General features: G+C 46.3%; 1 protein-coding gene across 2 annotated transcripts; it reads left to right on the top strand.

The window, feature by feature from the left end:
• Nucleotides 1–25: 25 nt before the first annotated feature.
• CLCN6 (chloride voltage-gated channel 6) lies at nucleotides 26–21,068 on the top strand. Of its 2 annotated transcripts, XM_075114032.1 has the most exons (23): nucleotides 26–133; nucleotides 1,071–1,130; nucleotides 2,170–2,235; nucleotides 2,738–2,803; nucleotides 3,484–3,550; nucleotides 3,964–4,070; nucleotides 4,265–4,391; nucleotides 4,997–5,064; nucleotides 5,169–5,227; nucleotides 5,883–6,015; nucleotides 6,913–7,026; nucleotides 7,289–7,455; nucleotides 8,344–8,470; nucleotides 8,845–8,971; nucleotides 9,315–9,468; nucleotides 9,565–9,724; nucleotides 9,867–9,973; nucleotides 10,571–10,757; nucleotides 11,407–11,564; nucleotides 12,406–12,562; nucleotides 13,272–13,379; nucleotides 14,034–14,159; nucleotides 15,542–21,068. In XM_075114032.1, the coding sequence occupies exons 1-23, from the start codon at nucleotides 50–52 to the stop codon at nucleotides 15,620–15,622; spliced, it is 2,610 nt and encodes an 869-aa protein (XP_074970133.1). In that variant the 5' UTR covers nucleotides 26–49; the 3' UTR covers nucleotides 15,623–21,068. The 2 variants fall into 2 exon arrangements, with proteins under 2 accessions (XP_074970133.1, XP_074970134.1); XM_075114033.1 differs by lacking the exons at nucleotides 3,484–3,550; nucleotides 3,964–4,070 and having other exon boundaries at nucleotides 28–133.
• The last annotated feature ends 1,269 nt before the right edge of the window (nucleotides 21,069–22,337 follow it).

Raw genomic sequence — 22,337 nt, 5'->3', positions numbered from 1 at the left:
TCACGCGCGCGCGGCGGGTGGGGCCGGGAAGGGGCGGCGGCGGCGGAAGATGGCGGGGTGCGGGTCCGGGCTGTGCTGCTGCTGCTGCCCGCGCTGCTGTGGCGAGCGGGAGAGCCGCACCCCCGAGGAGCTGGTACGGCCGCGGCCCCGCGTCTGCTGGCGGTGTCCCGACACCGCGCCTCGGCCCGGGCCCGCCGCCGCGCCGGCCCCGGGGAGCGCCTGAGGGCGGGCGGCCCTTGGGGGCGTTGGGTGTTGCTATGGCGCTGGGCCCGGTGCCTCCGCCCCGGGTGCCGGAGCCTCAGCCCGCCCTCGGCCCGGCGCCGCGGGGCCCGGTACCTCAGGTGACTCTGGGCCCGGTACCTCAGCTGGTGCTGGGCCCGGCACTTCGGGGCCCGGTACCTCAGCTCGTTCCCGCTCTTTTTTGCCTGGTGTTGGGCCCAGCACCTCAGCCGACGCTCAGCCTGGTGCCTCAGGGCCCAGTACCTCAGCCTGTTCCTGCTCTTTTTTGCCCAGAGTTGGGCCCCGGTACTTCAGCCACTATTGCCAGTGTCTCGGCCCGCGCTGTCCCGGTACCTTAGACAATGTTTGCTTTGACTGGGCCTGGTATCCCAGCCCCTGTGGCTGGTGCCTCAGCCTGCACGGCCGCTCGTCTCTGGGTACAGCACCCCTTGCAGCCATGAGAGGGGAGCAGCTCTGGCAGGGGCTCTCTCCAGCCCAGCATAGGGGAATGCTGCCTGTGCAATTTCTTGTCATGTGCTTCCCTGTAACCTGTTGCTGCAAAGGAAGCTGGGATGTAGGTTTAGTACTTTGCTTTACTCTTTAGCCTTTAGTCCTCTGAGGTGAGCTCCCATATAGAAGTAACACAGCGTGTTCTTGCTGAGGGCAAGCTTTAAGGTAAGACCCTATACAGTTACCCCAAAGTAAGTGGTGGTCTGGTAATCCATACTCTGACTTTATAAGCAGTAGTGGCATAGGCCTTCCCTAAGTTTGGCTTTGCTACCAATGTTCACGAACACCTGTACATGCATTCACTCCCCTGATAATTTTCGTTTCCCACATTTGTTTTGCAGACAATCCTAGGAGAAACCCATGAAGAGGAAGATGAGATCCTTCCACGCAAAGACTATGAGGTGGGATGTTCACTGATGGCAGCTTGTGAATTAATGTGAAAAGACCTGAAGACAGGTTTCAATCTGTTTGAGTTTGTAATGGGGCAGGTACTCAAAGCGCATCACTAGTTAGATTGCTTTGGCACCAGCAGAAATACCAAGAGTTGCTGCACTTGCAAAGAGCTGCTTCTCATCATTATACGCTTATTTCTAAGTTAAAGCCACGTGACATCCACTGCTTAACTTGGACTCTGGTTGAGAAAATTAATTTTCAGAGTCTGCTGCATTATTCCACTTTTGTAATGGGAAATTTATGGGCTGTAATGGTCTTTTTGCCTCATGACTGTAGAAAGCACCTGTAGCTACTTGGTCACTGTTGCCTTACTGCAGTTTCTGTTGTCATGCTGGCTCATAGCCGATCTTCCCATCTTATCTCCTGCTTCTTACAGGAGATTTTTGCTTTTTGCATGTCTGTATGGTGGCCCTGAGCTATTTAGAGCAGTTGGCATCAGCATGGGAGTCACCAGCTCAGCCGGTTACTGCTTGGCTTGGAGAGGTGAAGCTGATGTAGATAGAAGCTAGTAGTACTTTGTGAGTACCATTGGCCAACCCTATATTGCTTTTAACTCCCTGCTGTGATAAGCTTAAGAATCGATGCTGTTCATCTGGAGAGGAATTCCTATCTAGTGTTCCTTGTTGTAGTGAGAGGTTAAATATGAAGATCTAATGTTATCCCCTGTACTGTCAAATTGGAGGCACTTAAAGAAGTAAAGTCTAAATCTGTACAATGCAACTTCTTTAATTTAAAGTTGTATTAATATCCTTATCTCTCTCAGCTTGGGCAGTGAAATTGGTCTGTCTTTCACTTCCTTGTCAGGGTCTGGTTCTTCTTATTTAAATGAAGTTGTTTCCAGGAGCTTTTTCTCCTACTGTTGTTTGCAGAACCTACTGTGGGGGTAGTAATGACTTCCATAATCTTTAACAAGGTCTTCTATTCATAGTTTTATGCACAATCTGTTGCAGTTGATTCTCTTAAATTGACCTTTTGGCATTTTTTCAGAGCTTGGATTACGATCGTTGCATCAATGACCCATACTTGGAAGTTTTGGAGAGCATGGACAACAAGGTAGGACCTTGTTCTTTCTTATTCATTGGCTTGAGAGCTAGAACTGTGGAAATTGCACAGAGAAATTTGCCCAGAGAAGTCATGGATGTCCCATCATTAGAAGTGTTCAAGATCAGGTTGAATGGGGCTTTGAACAACCTGATCTAGTAGAAGATGTTGCTGCCCATGGCAGGGGGTTGGACTAGACGATCTTTAAAGGTCCCTTCCAACGCAAACCATTCTAAATACTCTCCACTGCGGGAAGTTTTGTGGGTTTTTAATTTATGAAAGAAATTCTGTGTGCTCTCTTGGTTTCTCTACAGCACCAGAACAGCATCTGTTCTGATTCTCAGGCTTAAACTGACTGAGAAGTTCAGCACTTTCAGTCCCCTATTTTCAGTTTGCTGTTGTAAGCAATCTTGTAATTGAGACATAGAGCCCAAAACTGCCTTTTTCTGATCCCCGTTTCTATGTTGCTTTGACTTGGCTTTTTTTTTTTTTTTCTAATACTCTTCCTAAACAGAAAGCCCAGAGATATGAAGCAGTGAAGTGGGTGATGGTTTTTGCTATTGGAGTCTGCACAGGACTGGTAAGGGTCATGCTGTTTGGGGAATGAAGAAAATTCAGTAGACTAAGCAGGAATAATTTAGAAGTCAGTGGCCAAGGAGTAAAGAGGAGGAAACATGAAGTGGAGAGCTTAGTAGCTGGAGCTGTCTTCTGGGAATTGTAGCATGTTGTTCCTAGATTATTTTCCAAGAAGCCTTTTTTTCTTTCAGATCTTGCTGGGCTTTCTTTGCAAAGTATTCTGGTAAATTCTTTAATTCTGCATACAGGAAAATTTGTCCAAAGCGAGCACTTAAAAAAAGATGGCACTTTACAGTTGAACTGTATGTTTTTAATGTTTGGCAGTACTAGCTTCACTGCATGTACTTTCTAGAGTGTCTGAAAATTAGCTTTGCTGACTGTGTGCCTCAGTTAAACACCAGCTTTCTTCTGTACCCTGATGTTGTGGGTGTTAAAAATGCTACCAGATTAGTACCCTAAAGTGCATCTCTTCGGGAATAATTCTAGGACAGATCTGTCCCAGTGAGGATGAGGGGGGCAGCAAATCTGAGCTTCTGAGGTTACTTTACTCTGAACAGCGCTGCTTTTGCCTTCTCTGCCTCTGTGCTCCCTTGTGTGCATACTTCTGGTAGGACTTACTAGAGAGTGATCTTTGTTACTTGTATGTAGTGATTTCTCATGGCAAATCTGTCTTCTTTTTCATAGGTTGGCCTTTTTGTGGATTTCTTTGTACGGCTCTTTACCCAGCTCAAGTTCCGGGTGGTACAAAGCTGTATCTTTTACCTGGTTTATGGGCTCCTGTTAGACTCAAGTGACCATTTCCTTTCTGTTCCCATGTTTTGCTCAAAACAGCTGACTCTGAGACTTCTGCCCACCGGTCATGTTATTGATGATTTAATTAAGTTTTCAACTTCCCTATGTAATTCAGCCCTTGAAAGCAAGAAATGGTTGTGGTATTGTGTATGTGGGCAAAGGTTAATCCCTGAAAGAATGAGCGGTTTCCCTTCCTTGTAGCTCAGTCTTGAGTTCTGAAAAGGAAGCCTGGCTTCCTGATGGGTTGTGTTGGCTGCCCTGGCTGGATTAGGAAGTGCAGGCTTGGCTCCTGTTGCCAGTGGGACCCCCAGACAGTACCAAATATTTGTGTGTTGGTGGGGGGAATGTTGTTTTCCTTGACCGTCCCTGCAGCGGTGGAAGAATGCACTGAGAAAGGATGTCTTGCCTTGTCCTTGCTGGAGCTGCTGGGGTTCAACCTGACCTTTGTTTTTCTTGCCAGTCTTCTGGTCCTGATCCAAGTAAGACTTAGGTCCACTGCTGCTCCTTACACAGCCTCCCTTTGCACTTTCTGCCCTGAGACATCAAACTAGCTTCACAGTGCTAATCAGTTTAGCTAAACAGGATCTCTTGGTTCTTGCTGTGCTCTCTAATAAGATATTGTTGGTCAGCTATGAAATCGGTGCAGCACAGCATCACTGTTTCTTCTTTGCAGCCTGTAGCAGCTGGATCGGGAATTCCTGAAATTAAGTGCTACCTCAATGGGGTAAAGGTTCCGGGGGTTGTGCGTCTCCGGACTGTGGTGTGCAAAGCTATGGGAGTGCTCTTCAGTGTGGCAGGAGGTAAGAAGGGCTGTGGTGTCTTGATCTTGTTGGGGTAAGGAATCACTGAAGGGGGAAGAACACTGTCCGTGCAGCACATAGGGCACTTCTGTGCAGGCTTCTCCTGCCTTTCCAGTAAAATTATTTTGATGGGCTGGAGGAGAGTGATGAGCCCTGAATGCAGATGTAGAGTAGAAAAGAGATGGAAGGATCAGGACTATTGGGGGAACAGGTACTTTTCTGGGTGGGCTAGTCAGAAGTGGCTCTGTGGCTCAGTCCAAGAGGGAGACCTGAAGATTCTCCAGAACAAATTGCCTAGAGCAGCCTGAGGGAGGCTGTGTTCTAGGCAGCAGGGCAGAGTAACTTGGAGAGTTCAGGGTCCTTGTAGCAGCTGTCTTTGAATGGTTCCACCCACTTGGAGCGCTAAGTCTGTGCAAGTCTTTGCAAACATCTGGGGGGTTCAGGGGATGGGGTCAGCACCTTCCTTCCCCTTGAGGGGAGAGGGAGGAGCTGCAGGCTTGGCACATGTGCCATGGCATGGGAGTGGTGGGCTGATCTCTCCTGGCATTGTCAGCAAGCGAGAGGGGTGGGACAAGTGTGTTGCCTCATCACTCCTGTTTTTACAGGTCTTTTTGTCGGGAAGGAGGGTCCAATGATTCACAGTGGTGCTGTCGTGGGTGCTGGTTTGCCACAGGTTAGTGCTGGCCTGGGTTGCTGGTCCGGTCTCAACACTGCTTTGTACAAGTACTGTGAGGAGTAAGTTTCCACCTCCTGTATTTCTAAATCTTTACTTTGTAGTTCCAGAGCATCTCTTTGAGGAAGATCCAATTTAACTTTCCCTATTTCCGCAGCGACAGGTACTGTACCTGGGATATGGAGGAGGGGAGAGGGGGATGAGTGAGCAGACTTCCTTGGGAGAAGGGTGGCGGGCTGGGATGGAGCAGTCAGTTGGTTTTTCAGTTTCTCTGGTGTCCTGCAGTTTCATTCTGCAGCAAGACAATGGCTCTTGGCTCTTCCATGTTGCTCTGCTCTGGTCTCCATGATTACTGATGTTCCTTTTTACTACTCAGCAAATCTCTACCCATTTAAAACCTTTAATCTGAATTGTTAAATGACATCATTTTGGGAACAAGCTCAGTTACTCATGCCTTAATGACCAAGATATAGTCCAGAGACAGCTGGTCTACCTGAATGTGAACAAAATCTGGCCCTTCCATCTCTGTAGTTCTTTCAAGAGAGGCTGGAGCCCTACAGTTTGGGATGGTTCCTCATATACTGGGCAGTTGTATAATGCCAGAGTTTTGCTCTGTACTGGTGCTCTAGAGAAAGTATGATGCTGCAACGCCTTGCTGAGTAAATGGTGTTGCCTGCCATGGCCAGCACTTTTCCCAGCTTTCACTCCTGTATCCCTGGGATATATCCATAAATGGGAACGGTCTCTTGATTTGCAGAACCTAAACACCTCCAGAGCTCTACTTTGTTAAACTGAGATTGTTTTCCCCTTCGTTTCAGGGATAAAAGGGATTTTGTGTCTGCTGGAGCTGCTGCAGGGGTTGCAGCTGCCTTTGGAGCCCCAATAGGGGGGACTCTTTTCAGCTTGGAAGAAGGTTCCTCCTTCTGGAACCAGGGACTTACATGGAAAGTGGTGAGTAATGACTCTGGCTCTATGTGTCTCTTCTTTGAGCTGGACCTTTGGGAGGGCTTGTCTGTGAGGGCATTCAGATTATCCTGTGTCTCCTCCTGAGCTCTCCTGGCAGGAGAGAGATTGCCTGCTCTGAGTGAGTTACTACAGATCGAGAACAGCGATGAGTCTGGTACTATCTGGAACTATGGGGCAACTCTGTAGGCAGCAGATTAGTGTACCTGGGAGAAAAGGCTTTCGTGCCTGAGCTCTTTGCAGTCTGATCCTTTGGGCGCAGACAGAGCAGGCAGGTGCTGGTATTCTTTCTGCTTTTTTTTTTTCTGCCATGGGGAGCTGTATTGCAGCAATGCCGTGTGCCTTCAGGTTGCTGATTTCTCTGCCTCTAGTGCCTACTTTCATGAAGTTGACAGTATTTTAAAAATGTATTGGATTTCATGATGTTTTTTGCATTTGCCAAATGTCCTGTTGATGGGATTCAGTTAGTCTGCTCTTTCTCAGTGGGGATAAAAGGAGCCAGGGGATTTGCCAAGATAGCAACTCTCTCAGAGCAAATGAAGACCTCAATTCCAACTTAAACAAGCTGTGTTGGTGCCTTGTAATTGATTTGCAACTGCAAATTAGTATCTTTGAGGGGAAAAAAAAGCTTTTGACGCAAAATTTACTAGGTGAAATTTTGAACTTCTTGTGTGGGAAACCAAATCCAATGATTACAGTAGTCCATTCTAGCCTTGCTCTCTTTTGCAGTCGGGAATGGGTGGTAAGCCTCAGTAGGACTATCTTCTTAAAGCTTGAGAAGGCTCTGAGATTCCCTTCCCCAGGCATAAGTCTCAAGGAAGAGCTGGCTGTACCAATCTTAATTATGGGAGTGTTTAGTTCTTCCTTTTTTTTTTACCTCCTCAGCTTTTCTGTTCCATGGCTGCCACCTTCACCCTGAATTTTTTCCGCTCTGGGATTCAGTTTGGAAGTTGGGGGTCTTTCCAGCTCCCTGGGCTGCTGAACTTTGGGGAGTTTAAGGTAAGATGTAGTTCTGTTATTTCACACTCCCCCCCACTCCAGTCTCTTGTCAATTCAGTGTTTCTTTCTGTTTTTTCAATACCTGTTTGTATTTCAATGAAGGGTGGTTGATAATTTAGCTGCAGTACATTGATAGCCTAAGACAGAATTGTTTCCCTTTGGTCATAGCTGCTGAAAGTCTCCTGTGGAGGCACAAGCATTGGTAGGAAGCTGCAGCAACTGTTCTAGTGCCTTTTCCTTTTTAATACTTTTCTGCACATAGTGCTCCGAGTCTGATAAGAAATGCCACCTCTGGACGGCTGTGGATTTGGGCTTCTTCATTCTGATGGGAATCGTAGGAGGCCTTCTCGGAGCCACCTTCAACTGCCTGAACAAGAGACTAGCAAAGTACCGCATGCGGAATGTGCATCCCAAGCCAAAACTGGTCAGGTATTTGTGATCTCTTGAGTTTAGGCGGGGATCTCTGATCTGTGTTCTGTGTCCCAAAGCAAAAACATCAATCTAGAAGACCCAGTGAGAGGGATTGGAGGAAATCCCAGATGTATTATTTTTGAAATCACAAAATGAAGCCTCCATAAAACTTAAAAGTGAACACCAGAAACCAGACGTTACAGTCCCTCTGAATTTTTGTAATTACTCTGGTGGTACAGAGAGAGCTGCAAACCTTCTTACAAGGGCTATCAAGGGAGCTCTTTATAATAAATGCTATAGCTGAACAAACCAGAGCTTTGTATCTATGCAGTATTTTTTGTCTTGTCCAAACAGATGTGGAAGGAATAGCTGATTCCAATCTCTTTTTTTTAATTATCTCAGATAATTAAATCCACAACTGAGCTAATATCTGTGCTATTTAGAGAGGGAATTGCCATGTAATTCTGGAAAATAGCTGTTTGTTTGCTCTAGACAACTCCTAAGTAAGAAGCCCAAATTTAAAAAAGTGTACTTCAGCAGTTAGAAAAGATATTATGAGAGACTGTGCATCAAACCTATCCAGTCCTGTCTAGAATTTTACGTTGTAAGGACCTACAGAACACTGTTCCCATGTGAACAGCCTCATCACTGAACCCTTCCCTGTGGCTTTTGATATGTGACTGCTATGTGTTCTCTGGGGAGAAATAGCTCCCTTTTGGGGCAGGCAATTAGTGCAATCCCTGCAACCAAGTCAGAATTCAGCTTGACTTGCAGAGTCCCTGCTTCTGACGTTAATCTGTGGTGACTGCGTCTTCTTGCAACCTTATCAAAGTTGTGTGCAGAGCCGAGACTGGATTACGGGGCTGAGTGTGGCTTCAGCGCATGGTTTCTATTGTGTACTTGCAGGGTCTTGGAGAGCCTGCTGGTGTCGTTGACTACCACAGTCGTGGTCTTTGTAGCCTCCATGGTGCTGGGGGAGTGCCGGCAGATGTCTTCCACCGGACGTAGTGGCAATGATACTCTGAGCCTGCAGGTGAGGGATCTTCTGTGAAGATTCTATGTCCCCATCATACTGTTCACCCTCCAGAGATGCACAAGCACATAATGAGCTTTTGACAGCATGCAGTACATAACAGAACTTCAGTGAAGGCCAACGGACAGTTGCAGGAGCTTAGGGTAATAATGAAAGCTGCCCTTCATGCTTTCGTACTTTGGCGAAGCAGCTCAAGCTGTGAATCAGGGAGCCCATTGATGTTGCAGACCCCACATCTGCTGTTGATGTTTGGTCTGAGCTTCCCAAAGTGTGGGCTGGCAGCCCAGTACAGAAGGGTTATTCCCATTCTGCACAAAGGCTAATGTAGGAGGGAGTGCATTTTAACTGTTCGTGTCTTTTGTGTCCTGCATTAGGGTATGTCAGAAGATGTGAATTCAAGCATCAAAACTTTTTTCTGCCCAAATGAAACTTACAATGACATGGCCACACTCTTCTTCAACCCTCAGGAGTCAGCTATCTTGCAGCTCTTCCACCAGGACGGTGAGTAGCTAAGAGACAGTGCCCCATCCCATGCTTAGGCTTCAGAGCTTCATCTTGCTTGAAACAGCCTCGTCATAAGAACCACAAGGCTAAGAGCATCTTCAGGCCATCATGGCTGTGGAGGACTGCTAGTACAACAGGTGAAAGCCTCCTCCATGGAAAGAAAGGCCTGCTTTTCCTCTCTTTTTTCACTTATTCATTGTCTTTGTGTGTGTTTGGACTGGGAGACTAAATAGCTATTGTGCGATGAGCCTGCTGTGAGCTGAGGGGTGGATGGTACAAGACTACTGTCTTTGTCTGACAGACCTGTGCCCCTTTAGTCATGATTCTTCTTGTGTTGCAGGTACTTTCAGCCCAGTCACACTGTCCTTGTTCTTCCTTCTCTATTTCTTACTCTCCTGCTGGACATACGGGATCTCTGTGCCCAGTGGTCTTTTTGTGCCATCACTGCTTTGTGGGGCTGCCTTCGGACGCCTGGTCGCCAACCTCCTCAAAAGGTGCACTGAGTGTGCGTATGTGTGCGAGATGTGCTGCAGGCGCACGCTGAGCTCTCAGTCAGGTTATTCTAACCTCCGGGCTCTGTTTTGCCCTAGCTACATTGGCCTGGATCACATCTACTCAGGAACCTTTGCACTGATTGGGGCAGCAGCATTCCTGGGAGGAGTGGTCCGCATGACAATTAGCCTGACCATCATCCTGATTGAATCCACCAACGAGATCACCTATGGGCTCCCAATAATGATCACCCTCATGGTGAGTGCAGGGTCTTAGCTCTGGCTTCTTGCAGGCTGCTTGAACATGTGCTGGCCCTGAATCTTACTTCCAGGGCTTTATCGTAGCCAAGGAGCCTTGTACTTGGAGCAGCAACTCAGTAGACCTTCTATTTGCTCTGCAGGTAGCCAAATGGACGGGAGACTTTTTCAACAAAGGCATCTATGACATCCATGTGAACTTGCGAGGAGTGCCTCTTCTGGAGTGGGAAACAGAGGTGGAAATGGATAAGTAAGGCTGCTCCTCTTGGCAGGGCTGTGGGTTAGAGTTTGTGGTAGGGTTCTTGCTCAGAAAGGAATGCTGTAATGTGGGGTGATGGTGCTTCATCTCTGGCAAATCTGGCTGCTGTAAGAGGAGTGGCGGTGAGAGGATTTGGGAGTTGTGCATCAGGCCTGCAGCAGGAAAGAGGTGCTGGAGCCCTTTCTGAGGAGGGGTGGGCAGGTGGAGATCTGATGAGCAGATTTGTGAGGTTCAGAGGAACTCTGTGAATATGTTCCACTGGACTTTGCTTCTTGTAGAATTTCGTCATCTTCCCACCTGTTGTCTTTTCCCAGTAGTGTTTAAACACTAAGTGATAAGTCGGAACCTTTTTCCTTGCCTATAGTGTATCGTTGATGCCATGTTATGTTAAAAAAAAAAAAAAAATTCAGTTGTGCCGGCATGGCTAATAATGCAGTGAGGGTGAGCACAGAGGAGCTGGCAGAACTAAACTGCAGCAGAGTCCTCCAGGATCTCATTCTGGGACTGGTTTGTTTCCTTGTTTGTCCATCACCAGCCTTTTGCTGCTGATGTGATGCATACAGCGATCGTGGATTTCTGTCTCCTCAGACTACGAGCCAGCGACATCATGGAACCCAACTTGACATACGTCTACCCGCACACACGGATCCAGTCTCTTGTTAGCATCCTGCGCACAACTGTCCATCATGCCTTCCCGGTAGTGACTGAGAACCGGGGCAATGAGAGGGAGTTCATGAAGGGAAATCAACTCATAAGTAACAACATCAAATTCAAGGTAAGAAGTTGCTTGTTTGGTAAGTTGAAGGGTAAAAGGCTTTGTTTTGCAGGTGGAAGGCCCTTTCTTTTGTTATCTAAGCTTTTGTCAGTGCAGAATTCGGGTCAGTGATAAGCACCTGCTGCAATATAAAATTTTCAAGGACTCAACTTCATTCCGTTCTCCGGGTCACGGTAAAGGCAGAAGAGTGGGCTGCATTCCTAGAGCCAAAAGCTAAGAGGACTAAGTAACCTGTTTAGGATAGATGTGGAAGAAGTTTGGATTTGGCACTGAAGTACTGAACCCACCATTGAGATCGGTAGTAGGTGCCTAAATGCTTATTTCCTTCCCTAAATGTTCCCTGAGAGCGGTAGTGGGCTAGATGCTTTAGTCTCTTGGAGAACATAAAATATGAGGTCAGAATGAATAATGAATGTGCCTGTGGGGTACGCATGCTCCAGCATAAAAGGGTGCCCGAGTTCGTAAACTCCAGGTTCTCTGTCCAAGAAGAGTACAGTCCTGTTGGCTATTCTTACAAGTACTGCAGCAGCACTTGACTAAGGAACACCTTATCTGTGATCATGAGGCTGAGATCAAATAGTTCATAGTCGCTCTTGGATAACTGTTGACCAGCTTAGGGGGGTATCTGAAAATTGTTTGTTGTATCCAGAAATCTAGCATCCTCACCCGAGCTGGAGAGCAGCGCAAGCGTAGTCAGTCCATGAAATCCTACCCTTCAAGTGAATTACGTAATATGTGTGATGAGCACATAGCAACAGAGGAGCCACCAGAAAAGGAGGATCTGCTGCAACAGATGCTAGAGAGAAGGTGAGATCCTGGTAGGCACAAACATATGGAAACAGGCTGTTTCCATATGTTGAGAAGTGTTGTGATGCTTCATACAGTCCCTGTCATTCCACGTGTCAGAGGGAACAGTGCTACTATCCACGTTTTAGGAGAAGTGACTTGTCAGGTCTCATCAGCCAATGCTGGGGCTCACACCTGTGACTGAGTCCCAGGCTAATGGCTTGATGGTGTCCAACCTGTTAACTTAAATTACATTCAAACACCTATCCAGAAATATTTCCTGGAGAGGATGGAATACCTCGGGAAATATCTTGTCTGTAGAAGTTGATGCCCTCTTGTCTGCAAAAACCTGAGGGCTCTGCAAAGCTCACTTTTCCCAAGAGAGGAGCTATGACTTGGTGCCATAATACTGATACCACCTTTCTGGTAACTGGGCTGAGTCACTGGGCGTGTACTGCAGTTGCTTCCAAGCAGAAGCCTAGTCTAGTGAATCAGCTTTTAAGCTAGTGATTGTGCCTCTTATCAGTGGAGTTCTGACCCTGACATTTTGCCAGATGCTTCACCTTTTATTAGAATCTGAATAATTTGGCACTGGAAATTGTTTTAGAGGCAAGTGATTTGAAATGGAGGATTAGGAGACTGTCTCCATTCTGCTGTTGTCGTTATACTCTGCCCATGGTAATGGCTCTTGGCCGTGCTCTGCTATATTGTTTGGTAGAGGAAAGGCTGGCTTGTCTCTAGTGAGAGTCCCTGAAATGTTCAGGAGAAGGTTGTCAAAGAGCTGAAATAGCTGCTGTTTTTTTGGAGGTGGAAGTATGTGTCTGTCCTTATGTTCATGCAGCTTATGTTATATCTGTCACAGGTATACTCCCTACCCCAACCTGTACCCTGACCAGTCTCCCAGTGAAGAGTGGACCATGGAGGAACGCTTCAGACCTTTGACCTTCCATGGCTTGATCCTGCGCTCACAGCTCGTCACCCTCCTTGTCAGGGGTGTTTGTTACTCCGAGAGCCAGTCGGTGAGTCTTCCTAATCAGGAACTGTAGCAGAGACGTCCCTGTCCTCTTGGCTGAGGAGTCGGGAACAGTATTTATGGACTGCCAAAAAGATTTACCTATTTTTACACTTTAAGGAATGCATCTGTGTTTTAAAAGCTGCAGACGGATAATGTGAATTCTCCTTTACAGTTCTAGAAGAAAGATCATTTAATTTCTGTTTAAGCATCCCCAGGGAAAGAGGACAGCTACTGTTTAAAAATAAACCAGCAGACCCATTTGTTGCCTAAAGGCGCAATCCCGTCAGAACTGGGGAATGGAGGGCAGATAGTAAATACGGATAGAGCAACCGGCAGTGTATACTGTGTGTTTTTACCGCTGCGTGCCGGGGTCTTACCAGGAGAGCTGTCACCGCTGAGATCAGTATGAGCATTGGTGTTTGAGGCCCATATTCCGCAAGGCTAATTTGTTGCTGCCCTTCAGTGTTGAGCATAGATGTGCCAGAGGTGGGAGAGCAGATCACTCTCAGCTAAATGCCTCTATAGGTTTAGGCTTGCACTGCTGCGTTCTGAGAGGAGCTGCAAGGAGCTCCTCAGCAGAGGTTGTATGTGTGGGCATGGGAGGAGGAGATCTGGGTGAGCGACTGGGAGGCGTTGTTCGCTGTGCTGCTTGCAGCCCGTGTACTATCTGTGGTGGTGACACTTCGGTTCAGTGGGATTTGTTCTAATTGCAGAGTGCGAGTCAGCCTCGTCTGTCCCATGCAGAGATGTCAGAGGATTACCCCCGCTATCCAGATATCCATGACCTGGACCTCACATTGCTGAACCCTCGCATGATAGTGGTGAGAGATGCATTGCAGTGTGACGGTGTTTCCTGATGCATATATTTTAGGACTGTCCCAAGCCTTTTAAAAAAGCTGAGAGGATATTTTAAGTCCGCTTTTGGGTGCAGTGACCAACATTCTGTACTACTTATGTGTTCAGTCAGCCTTGTTTGCACATGGAAATCAATCCTGATACATGCCAGGAGGTAACATTGCACACAGGTCCTTTACTTCCAGAATAAGATGTTGCCTGTCTAGTTTTAACTTCCTTCTAAATTAGACTCCTGCCTGAGTGAGACTGGGCAGGCAAATTGCTGATGTCTGTCTGGGACTCTGTGCTTCTAGCTCAGTCAGTGGCAGGCCTGTCATTGTCTTCGTGACAGGAAGGTTGCTGTGTAGGCCAAAGTGCTTTTTCAATATAAATTCTTATTGTCATGGATGTACATTTATCCTGCTTAGAGGCTTTCTGCAGCATTGGGTTCTTAAGATCATGGGTTACAGTGCTCAAACAAACTGTTACAAATTCAGGTTCCTGAAATAATTTCATACTTGTGGAGAAAAAGAAGATGCCCACTGTCCAGAGATAAGTGCGTTGTAGGAGTTGCTTGTCAGTGATTCCTAGAGATAGTGAAAATGCCCCTTGCAAATAATATACTTGTTTTTCTTTCTTAGGATGTCACCCCATACATGAACCCATCACCCTTTGCTGTCTCTCCAAACACTCATGTGTCACAAGTCTTCAACCTGTTTAGGACAATGGGACTCAGACATTTACCGGTTGTGAACGCAGTTGGAGAGGTGAGTCCTTATCTGCATTTTTTTCTTGGCTGAGCAAGGGAGTCACTGGGGTTTTTCGCAATGCTTTCCACCTTTGGGAGAATTAAGATGTCTTTTAACATCAAACAGAAATGCTTTAAAGAGATTGGAATGCGGTCTTCTTTAAGGCCCTGAAGCATTGTTGATTACTGTGAGTTTGCCACCATCTTTTGTGTCCTGTGTCCAAGCCTGCTTCCCGCTTTCCCTGCAAAGGGCAGGACGTGCAGTCTCTCCCCTGTCTCAGGCTGGCAGCATGTAGAAGCTGTTACTGTCTTGTATCTGTTGAGAGACCTTGAACTCATCAGAGGCCACTAATTTGGCTTCCTCTTTGACAGTTTTATTTAAGGCCGAGAGCAGATTTTCCTGTGTGTTGGGGCAGGAGGTTTTTCTGCTGGAAGGGAACTTGCATTCTGTTCCTACTCAAAGGAGCGGCAAAATAAATGAGTCTTTGAATGGCTTGTGCTTGATTCATTGTACTTGTCTCTCTGCCATCTACAATGCTCAGGAATAGTCAGTAGGTGTCAGTAACTTCCTATAAACATAATGAGAAACTGTTTCCCTTAAGCCTGAACTGGTCTGTCCCTATGAGGCAGCAGTGCTTTTTCTGCCTCATGGGATTCCTAATAGCTACTGCACAGAGCCTGTTGGTTGAAAACGAGAGAGGCCGATTCATTCCATGTTTAGTACAAGATGCTTTTGCAGAACTAGAGAGCAGCCTAGTTCTAAACTCTTTCAATGTGTAAAATTATTGAGGTGTTTGTTTCATTAGCTGAAATGTGTGGTTTGACTGTTCCCCCAGCAGGCTGGGAGAAGGTCCCTTTTGTGACCTGCCAGCTAGCGATGGCCAGTGTGCAGTCACCACTTAGCTAGTCTTTACCATTTCTCTGTTTTGGTCTTCAGAGCTTCCTAGAACATATCTGACATGAGCTACCTGCAGTCATGTTGTGGCATACCAGAAATGTCTCTAATGAAGCTATAAGGGACAGCTTTGTTATTTCCAATTACAGTTTTCACTTTCCAAAGGATTTAGTTACATCCATGTGCTGTCTCACATGGGCAGGATTTCCCCCCCCCTAGGGAGGGGTAACTCCTGCTGTGTCCAGACGTGATAATAGCAGTTAAGCTGTCTGTTTGGGTGCAGTTAAAGCAGTGTCTTGTCTGTAGTTAAGTGCTGGGAGAGGAAGGGGCGTTGTTTTGGCAAGATTTGAACTTGAATCCACTCTAATTCAGCATTGGTCAAGAACTGCTTGCAGGTTCCCTCTTTTTGGGGGTTGGAAAGAACAACAGCTCTACAATGCACATCTCTTAATGGCACATCTGTGATACTGACTTATATCTTTTTTCCTCTTTTCTTCCTCTTTAAGATTGTTGGGATAATCACTCGGCACAACCTGACCCACGAATTTCTGCAGGCAAGACTGAGACAACACTATCACACCATTTGATGCCCCTGCCCACCCTGCCCCACTGTCGGTGTGGCTACCTCCCTCTTCCAAGCCTGCACATGCGCTCGCATTCTGCTTGGACCCCACAAGGCCCAAGACTTGCCGTTTGGCTTCTCACATGCATATCAAGCCTGGGGAGCTGGAAAACATCTTGCTGGCCAGAGAATTAGAGGAGCTGCCTGAGCCCAGAGCTGTTGATTGGTCTCAGGCACTTGGTTTGACCACTCTTGATCCAGGTTTTTTCTTTTCCTGTGCCCCAGTTTATCTCCTTTCATCAGATGTTGTCCTGACACTGTATGTTCTGCTATTTTGGTTTGGTATGGGTTTTATTAAGGGTTGGAAAAAAGAATCATCTAGCCCCACTGTGTCCTGTGCAGAGAACTGCAGCATCTTTTCCTTGTCCTGTATGTCTCCCTTTTCCTCTTGTTCCTGCAACTGTTGCCTTATTTGTGCGAGAAGGGGGTCACTGTCAAGGCTGAGAGGAGATACTGAAGCTTGCAGTTATCAGATAGCTGCTCTGGAAGATGGCATTTCTCAAAAGCCAACTCTTTGGAAATACACCTCTCTTTGTGGGTGCTCCCAGTTGCCCATGTTTTTCCACTCTGCCTTCATTTTTCCCTAATTTCTCCCCTTTCACGGGGAAGCATCAGTGCTGTGATGTTTTTGAGAGCAGCTCAGTAAATCAGGAGTTCAGAACAGTTGAATTCCAGTTACTCTTTGGGATTATAAATATTTAATACATTTGCAGAGCAACTCGGAGAAGGGAGGTTTCTTTTCCCTGTTAGCTGTTGCTGTTATCTCCCTGTAAGAGACTCTTCTAAGGCACTTTGTGGCACTCCACTTCATCACTACCCTGACGCTCCTGCATTTCTTGGCATTTGTAGGCACTTTGTCCTTGTGCTGATCCAACAGTGAGTGCCTGGGCCACCTTTCCAGCTATGGTTAGAGACCAGCTGTTCCCTCTGGGGTCCTCAGAGCATGGTGAAGTGTTGCTTTCTGGAGGCAAATAGAGCTGATGCCCTGTCCCTCAGCTTGCTTGAATTATCTGTGTGTCATGAGAGGAGCTGGTGTAACTTCAGGCTGCCATATAGGAGGGGTACTTGGTGCTGGTGGCTAACAGACAGGATGTGCTGCAGGGTGATAAGTGGGGCTGTCCGTGCTCTAAAAATGCTTGGCATAATGTTCGCAACTGCAACAGCTGAATATATCTGTAAGGGTAAAACCAGCACTTAGGAGCCGGTTGCAGCCAGTTCACTGCTTTAGCAGGTACCATCCTGGCCAGCACCTGTACTGTTCCAGCAGGCACCTGCCCTCCTGAGTTCTGCATCCAGATAACCCTCAGTGGGAAGCCAGCGTTGTGCCTCCAGGGGCTGCAGGGCTGATTGGCTTGATAAAGCACAGAGCATTCTCTCAGCCAAGAGACTGGGCCAAGTAACATGGAGAACGTATCACAGAAAAGCTTCTACACAGCCTCTGAGCACTCCGATTAACCTGTTGTCTGCCATAAGGAGCTAGCTAGATGAGAGTTGTGGCAGAAGGAGATCAAAACATTGTATTTTCTGAATTCAGGAACTCATCTATGATGAAGATTTTCCTGACAAAGCCTGAAGAAGTTGTGCTCTTTCCTTACATGTGTCAAAACACTAAATCAAAACACTAAACAGCCTCTTTGACTTTGTGGAAGCTGATTGTTCCAGGGTGCTGCTCTGCAAACTGCTGGCTGCTGAACCCTACTACACTTAGGGTTAGGAGGAGGTTTTGTACCCAGGTCACCAGCCACGGCCTTGATGTAGAGCTCTTTAAGTCACTGGAACTCTTAGGTATTTGTGGAGTCTTTTCAGTCCGGATAGTTGGTAGACAGATGTATTCTCTGGCTGTGTTTGCAATAGAGGCAGCTGAGTCATGGGAAGCTCTTGAAAATTGTCCAGCAGATGAGAGAAAACTTGGTCTTACAGGTGGTTCCTGTGGCCAAATTTTAGGGTAGAATTTGTCCTTGTCATGCAGCGCATGACACGGCTCAGCCAGAAAGTTTGGGTTTAGCAAAGCTGTTTGTAAGCACTTAGATTTTAATTTTTATTCCTCTCCATTGACATCTGGAGGCCTTTTTTTCACTTAGTGTTCCTTCCCACCTGCTGCCTTATTAAAAGACAAAGGGCAGATCTTTCTTTGTTTTCAGGAATGGACTTATACCATTTCCACAAAGGAGAGAGTGGGCTGTGGTACATGCGGTGGCGGTTGTTACAGAGGAAGCGTGTGTCCCAGGACCCTTTAACTCTGGCCACTCTCCCAGGCTGCCTGGGAAGTGACTTGTCTGAAGAACAGGGAATACGTTCATTCTTTTCCCTTTCTTACTGTGGAACTTGCAGCAACAGCTCTCCTTCACTAAAATAGTTTTGCTGCCTTCTGAATATTCTAGCTGCATTTCAAATAAGGCATGCAAGCTCTTAAGCTTCCAAGAGTAAAGGAAAGGTGTTTTCCTGCAGCCGGTATCCATCTTGTGCCTTCAGCCTGGACTCCTTGGCTGGGACAGATGTGGCATGTTCCTCAGAGCATGTGAGTTGGCATCAGCTACTGCTCTTGACTTGCAAGTTCTCTCCCTGTAAGTAGAGTAAGGATGTTTGTTCTGTCTGGATAGTGTCTGCAGATGATTTCTAAAATGCCTGTGTTCCCTGAGCTCTGATCTTGTACTGAGCTATCCCAAGAAACTTCCAGCACCCTTTTGCACTCCCTAAAGCTGGACTGTAGGTTTGAAATATGCTTCTGTTAACCTACCTTTCATTCAAAGGATTTGTGCTCACGGGCAGTTACAAATCACAGGAATCCTGTTTTGATGGAATTTCGGATCCCTCTAATGTGGAATTAGCAATCCCATACTGTCAGAGCCCCTGTCAAGAATGCCCTATGTCCCTCCATGACAAATCTTTTTCCTCTTGCTCATGTTGAGTGAGTGTGTGTGGAAGGTTCCTTCTCTTCCTGCACATGAATAGGGCTCCTTAGATTGTTTGCCTTGAGCTGGTCGTGTCCTGTTTTATTTCTGTACACAGACTGCAGCAGTATATTTTGCTGCAGGATGTCTTGTCATTGCTACTGAGGCCTGGAGTTAGGCAATCCAGACAAGACAAGCTGAAAAATCTTGTCAAGGTTTGTCTGAGCACCAGCTGCGCTTCCCCATGAGAAGGCCACTTGCCTTCAGCCTGCTGTCAGCACTGTCAGCGCTGCCTATGCATCTATCTTACTCAAAGGTTTCAGCTGGAAAACACACCCTTCTCATTCCCTCAGTAAAAAAGTTTTACATGAGGATGATGGGTGACCCGGTCAACTGCGTTAAAGGGAAATCTCAGTGCAATCACTGTTATGTAGCCTGCAGAAAGGGAATTGCAAGTTTGACATTTGGAGATGCAGCATTTCCCTTCTGTGAAGGACTGATGCAAAGGGGCCTTGCTGAATCAGTCTTGTTCTCACACTTTGGTCAGTCAGCTCCTTTCTTACAACACACTAACTGCTTCTACTCTGGCTCTGGTTGCTTAGTGATTTACCAAGGAACTTACTTATAACATAGGTGCCTGTAACCTTTTACTCAGAGCAACACTAAAGGAATAGTAACCAAGAACTGGATTAGTATTTGTGGCAAAAGCTAGGGGGTAGTATGGGGCATTCTCCCCTGCCTCATGGTTTCCTGTGCAGTGTTAATTATGCCGTTTTGAATTGTTAACTTACTGTGAGCCATTCCAATGGTAGCAACTTACCTTTCCATTTGGTTTTTTTTGCACTGTTTTTTGTTATGAAATGATGTAAGCTAATTCCACAGTGTATATAAATTGTATTTTTTTTAAATTTATATGAGTATATTTTTATTTGAACTATGGCACTTGGGAAGTACTCATGTAACCGTACCATGTCTGAGAGTAAAATGTTTGTGTGTCTCCTTCAGCACTTTCAAGGCCTTTTGATGTTTCTAGTGTTGTCTCATTTTTGCCCTTTATTATAATAAAACTAGTAGAACATGGCAATATCCAAGAACATGACTTGAGGTAGATGAGTAGCTGCTATTTATGAGCTGTCTGGATCTAACCGTTTGTGAAGAAGGTGCTCTGAGGCTGGGCAAACATAGGAATTAGTGTCATCCTTTAGGCTGTGACCGCTCTAGTCCCGTGTTCTCTCACAACAGCTCTTTAAAAGAAGGGAATTACCAAATGTTTGATAAGGAGCTGAGTTGTGCACATTGTGCTAGAGGCGACTGCTGCTTTTCTTACCTTAGAAGTCTTGCTTTCTGCCTTCCTCCCAGTAAGTTACTGAAAGTCATTCAGAGTGCAGCATTGCATCTCTTGTTTTATGGTGGCTTCTCCAGTATGTGAAAAGTCTTAATTCTATCTTTAGGTTTTATTTAGCTTTGTGGTTATCTTTCCTCCTTTATATCTTGCTGTCTACTTTACAGAAAAGAACAATTTTTGATCTTTCATCACATGCTTACAGAGCAAAAATATGAGTAAGTACAGTCTCTGAGCACTGTAGAAATATCTGACCCAAAAGCTCACTGCCTTTCCGTGTTTGTGCTGTTTTTCTGTACCCAGTAGCGGTGTTGTACAGGATGCACATAGTAGCTCTCTGATGCACTCTAATACAACGTTGGCCAGGAGCTTGTGTGGCTCCTGCTCTGTCTCTCGCTTGGTGTGGACAGGGTATTCAGGCTGAATAGCCTAAAAAAGGTAAAAGCATCTGTTAGGAAGGGATGGCAGAAAAATCTGTGTTTGGGAGCTAAATACAAAGTGACATGGTGGTCTTAATTAAGCTGTGCTCCTGGGAAGAAATCAGGGTAGAAGAGAGTCATCGGGAGAAAAGAGCAGAGGGAATCAGCTCTGCTGCTGCCTTCAGTTGTAAATGCAGTAATGTAGGTGGGAATGAGAGAAGCATTTCCTTCCTAAAATCGAGGTACATCAACGACCACTTTAGTGTAACAATAAAGGAGGAAATAGACTATCTGTCTTTTGTCTACTTTCTCACCTCCTGCCTGCAAAAAGAAGGGGTGGGAGAGGTGTGTCTGTCCGTGCTTACAGGTGCAGCTTGACAGTTTGGTGTAATGACAAGTTTCTTGCAGCCAAACCTACTAAAGCAGCCAGCTGGAGTGACGCAGATACGAGACACTTGGTTAGAGCCTTTGTCAGCTTTAGGGCTGCTTTGGGTGTCAAGATTACATGCATGGTGATTCCTACTGCAGAGCAGGAGTGGTCAGGCCCTGGCACAGGCTGCCCAGAGAGGTGGGGGAGTCACCATCCCTGGGGGTGTTCAAACAATGTGCAGATGTGGCACTTGGGGACATGGTTTAGGAGGCCTGGGGGTGTTGGGTTGGCAGTTGGACTTGATGATCCCTGACGTCTTTTCCAACCTTCATGATTCTATGAATAAAAGCAGCAAAATTTCTTGCCTGAAGAAGGAGGCATGAAAAACAGTTGTAAGTGGTGGTTTGTCGTGCATTTTATCATGGGTGGTAGAGGTGGTTACTAGAAAAGCTGTAGAGTACATTTATGCTTAAAGCAACCCTGTTTAGATTTAAATCCCTTTCTACTGTCGTTTATAGGCTCATTAAATCCAACCCTGTGTCATGATCACCGTACCTGTAAACCGTGCATCTAACAGAAGAATATTTTGTTGTTCAGTGAGATCTTTTTTTTTTTTTGCTTTGCTGGCAGGGTCCAAGCTGCCTACTTTAGCATGTGTGCATACACATACAGGTGTGTATCATGCAGCATACACACGAAGAAACAGAGGATGGCCGCCCCCAGCTTTGGCTGCCCTTGTGTGTAAGATGAGAGGATGAAGCTGCTCTTCTTGTCCAGGGTGCTGAAGCGCTTTCCAGCGGCAGTGGGATACACGCGGCCTCTCCAGCGTGAACTGGAGCTTTCCAAATGCAGCGTGTGAAAAAGTCTTGTTCATAGCTGGAATGAGATGGCAGTGAGTTCCACCACCGTCTGGGAAGTGAGGGGTAGCAGCTTGTGAGGTTTAGACATTGAGATCACTGTTTAAAAGTAAACAGGATGTCCCTTTCTCCAGGCTGTTTTGAAACTCCAGAAATAAAAACACAAACCACTGTATGGGCCATGTATGGTTTAACACACATTTTAGTGAGTCTTAAACATCTAGGAGCAGGAGACTGGAACCTGTATATGCCAGTTTGAATAGATTAACATAGAAAACAATACTGTGTTGAAGAACTCATGACTCTAACAGAAAAGACAAGACAACCCTGAGACCCTTGCTGGCTCCCCCCGCAGGTCCATGATGCTTATGCTGGAGAATATCTCTGTGGGGTGGCCGGCTTTACACATTGATTTTATCTTTCTTTTGCTTCATCCCAATTCCCAGCATAGCAGGCCTGACCCTAGCTGGCTTCTCACTACCTTCTGTTTTCTTAAAACTTCCCCACCTCCCATCTCTGCTTCTTTTTCAGTACAGGAATCTGCTGGTTTTCCAAGAGAGCATTCAGGAGATGGAAAGGTAGGGGGAAGGTCTTCCTTCCCACATAAAACACCCCAAAACATGCTTATAACTGTAAGCCTTATTTCTGTCTTTTTTTTTTTTTTTTTTTTGTGGAAGACTCAGGGATAGAATCTGCTGCTAGAAAAACAAAATACATGGTATAACCTTCTATTTACAAAGGACAAGTTGTACTGTTGAGAGGGGAACTGATGTGCTCAGGATTCTTTGAACGAGGAGCCCC

Source organism: Phalacrocorax aristotelis, chromosome 19 (genome assembly GCF_949628215.1).
Source record: "Phalacrocorax aristotelis chromosome 19, bGulAri2.1, whole genome shotgun sequence".
NCBI lineage: Eukaryota > Metazoa > Chordata > Aves > Suliformes > Phalacrocoracidae > Phalacrocorax > Phalacrocorax aristotelis.
This window is presented reverse-complemented; position numbering and strand designations above follow the sequence as displayed.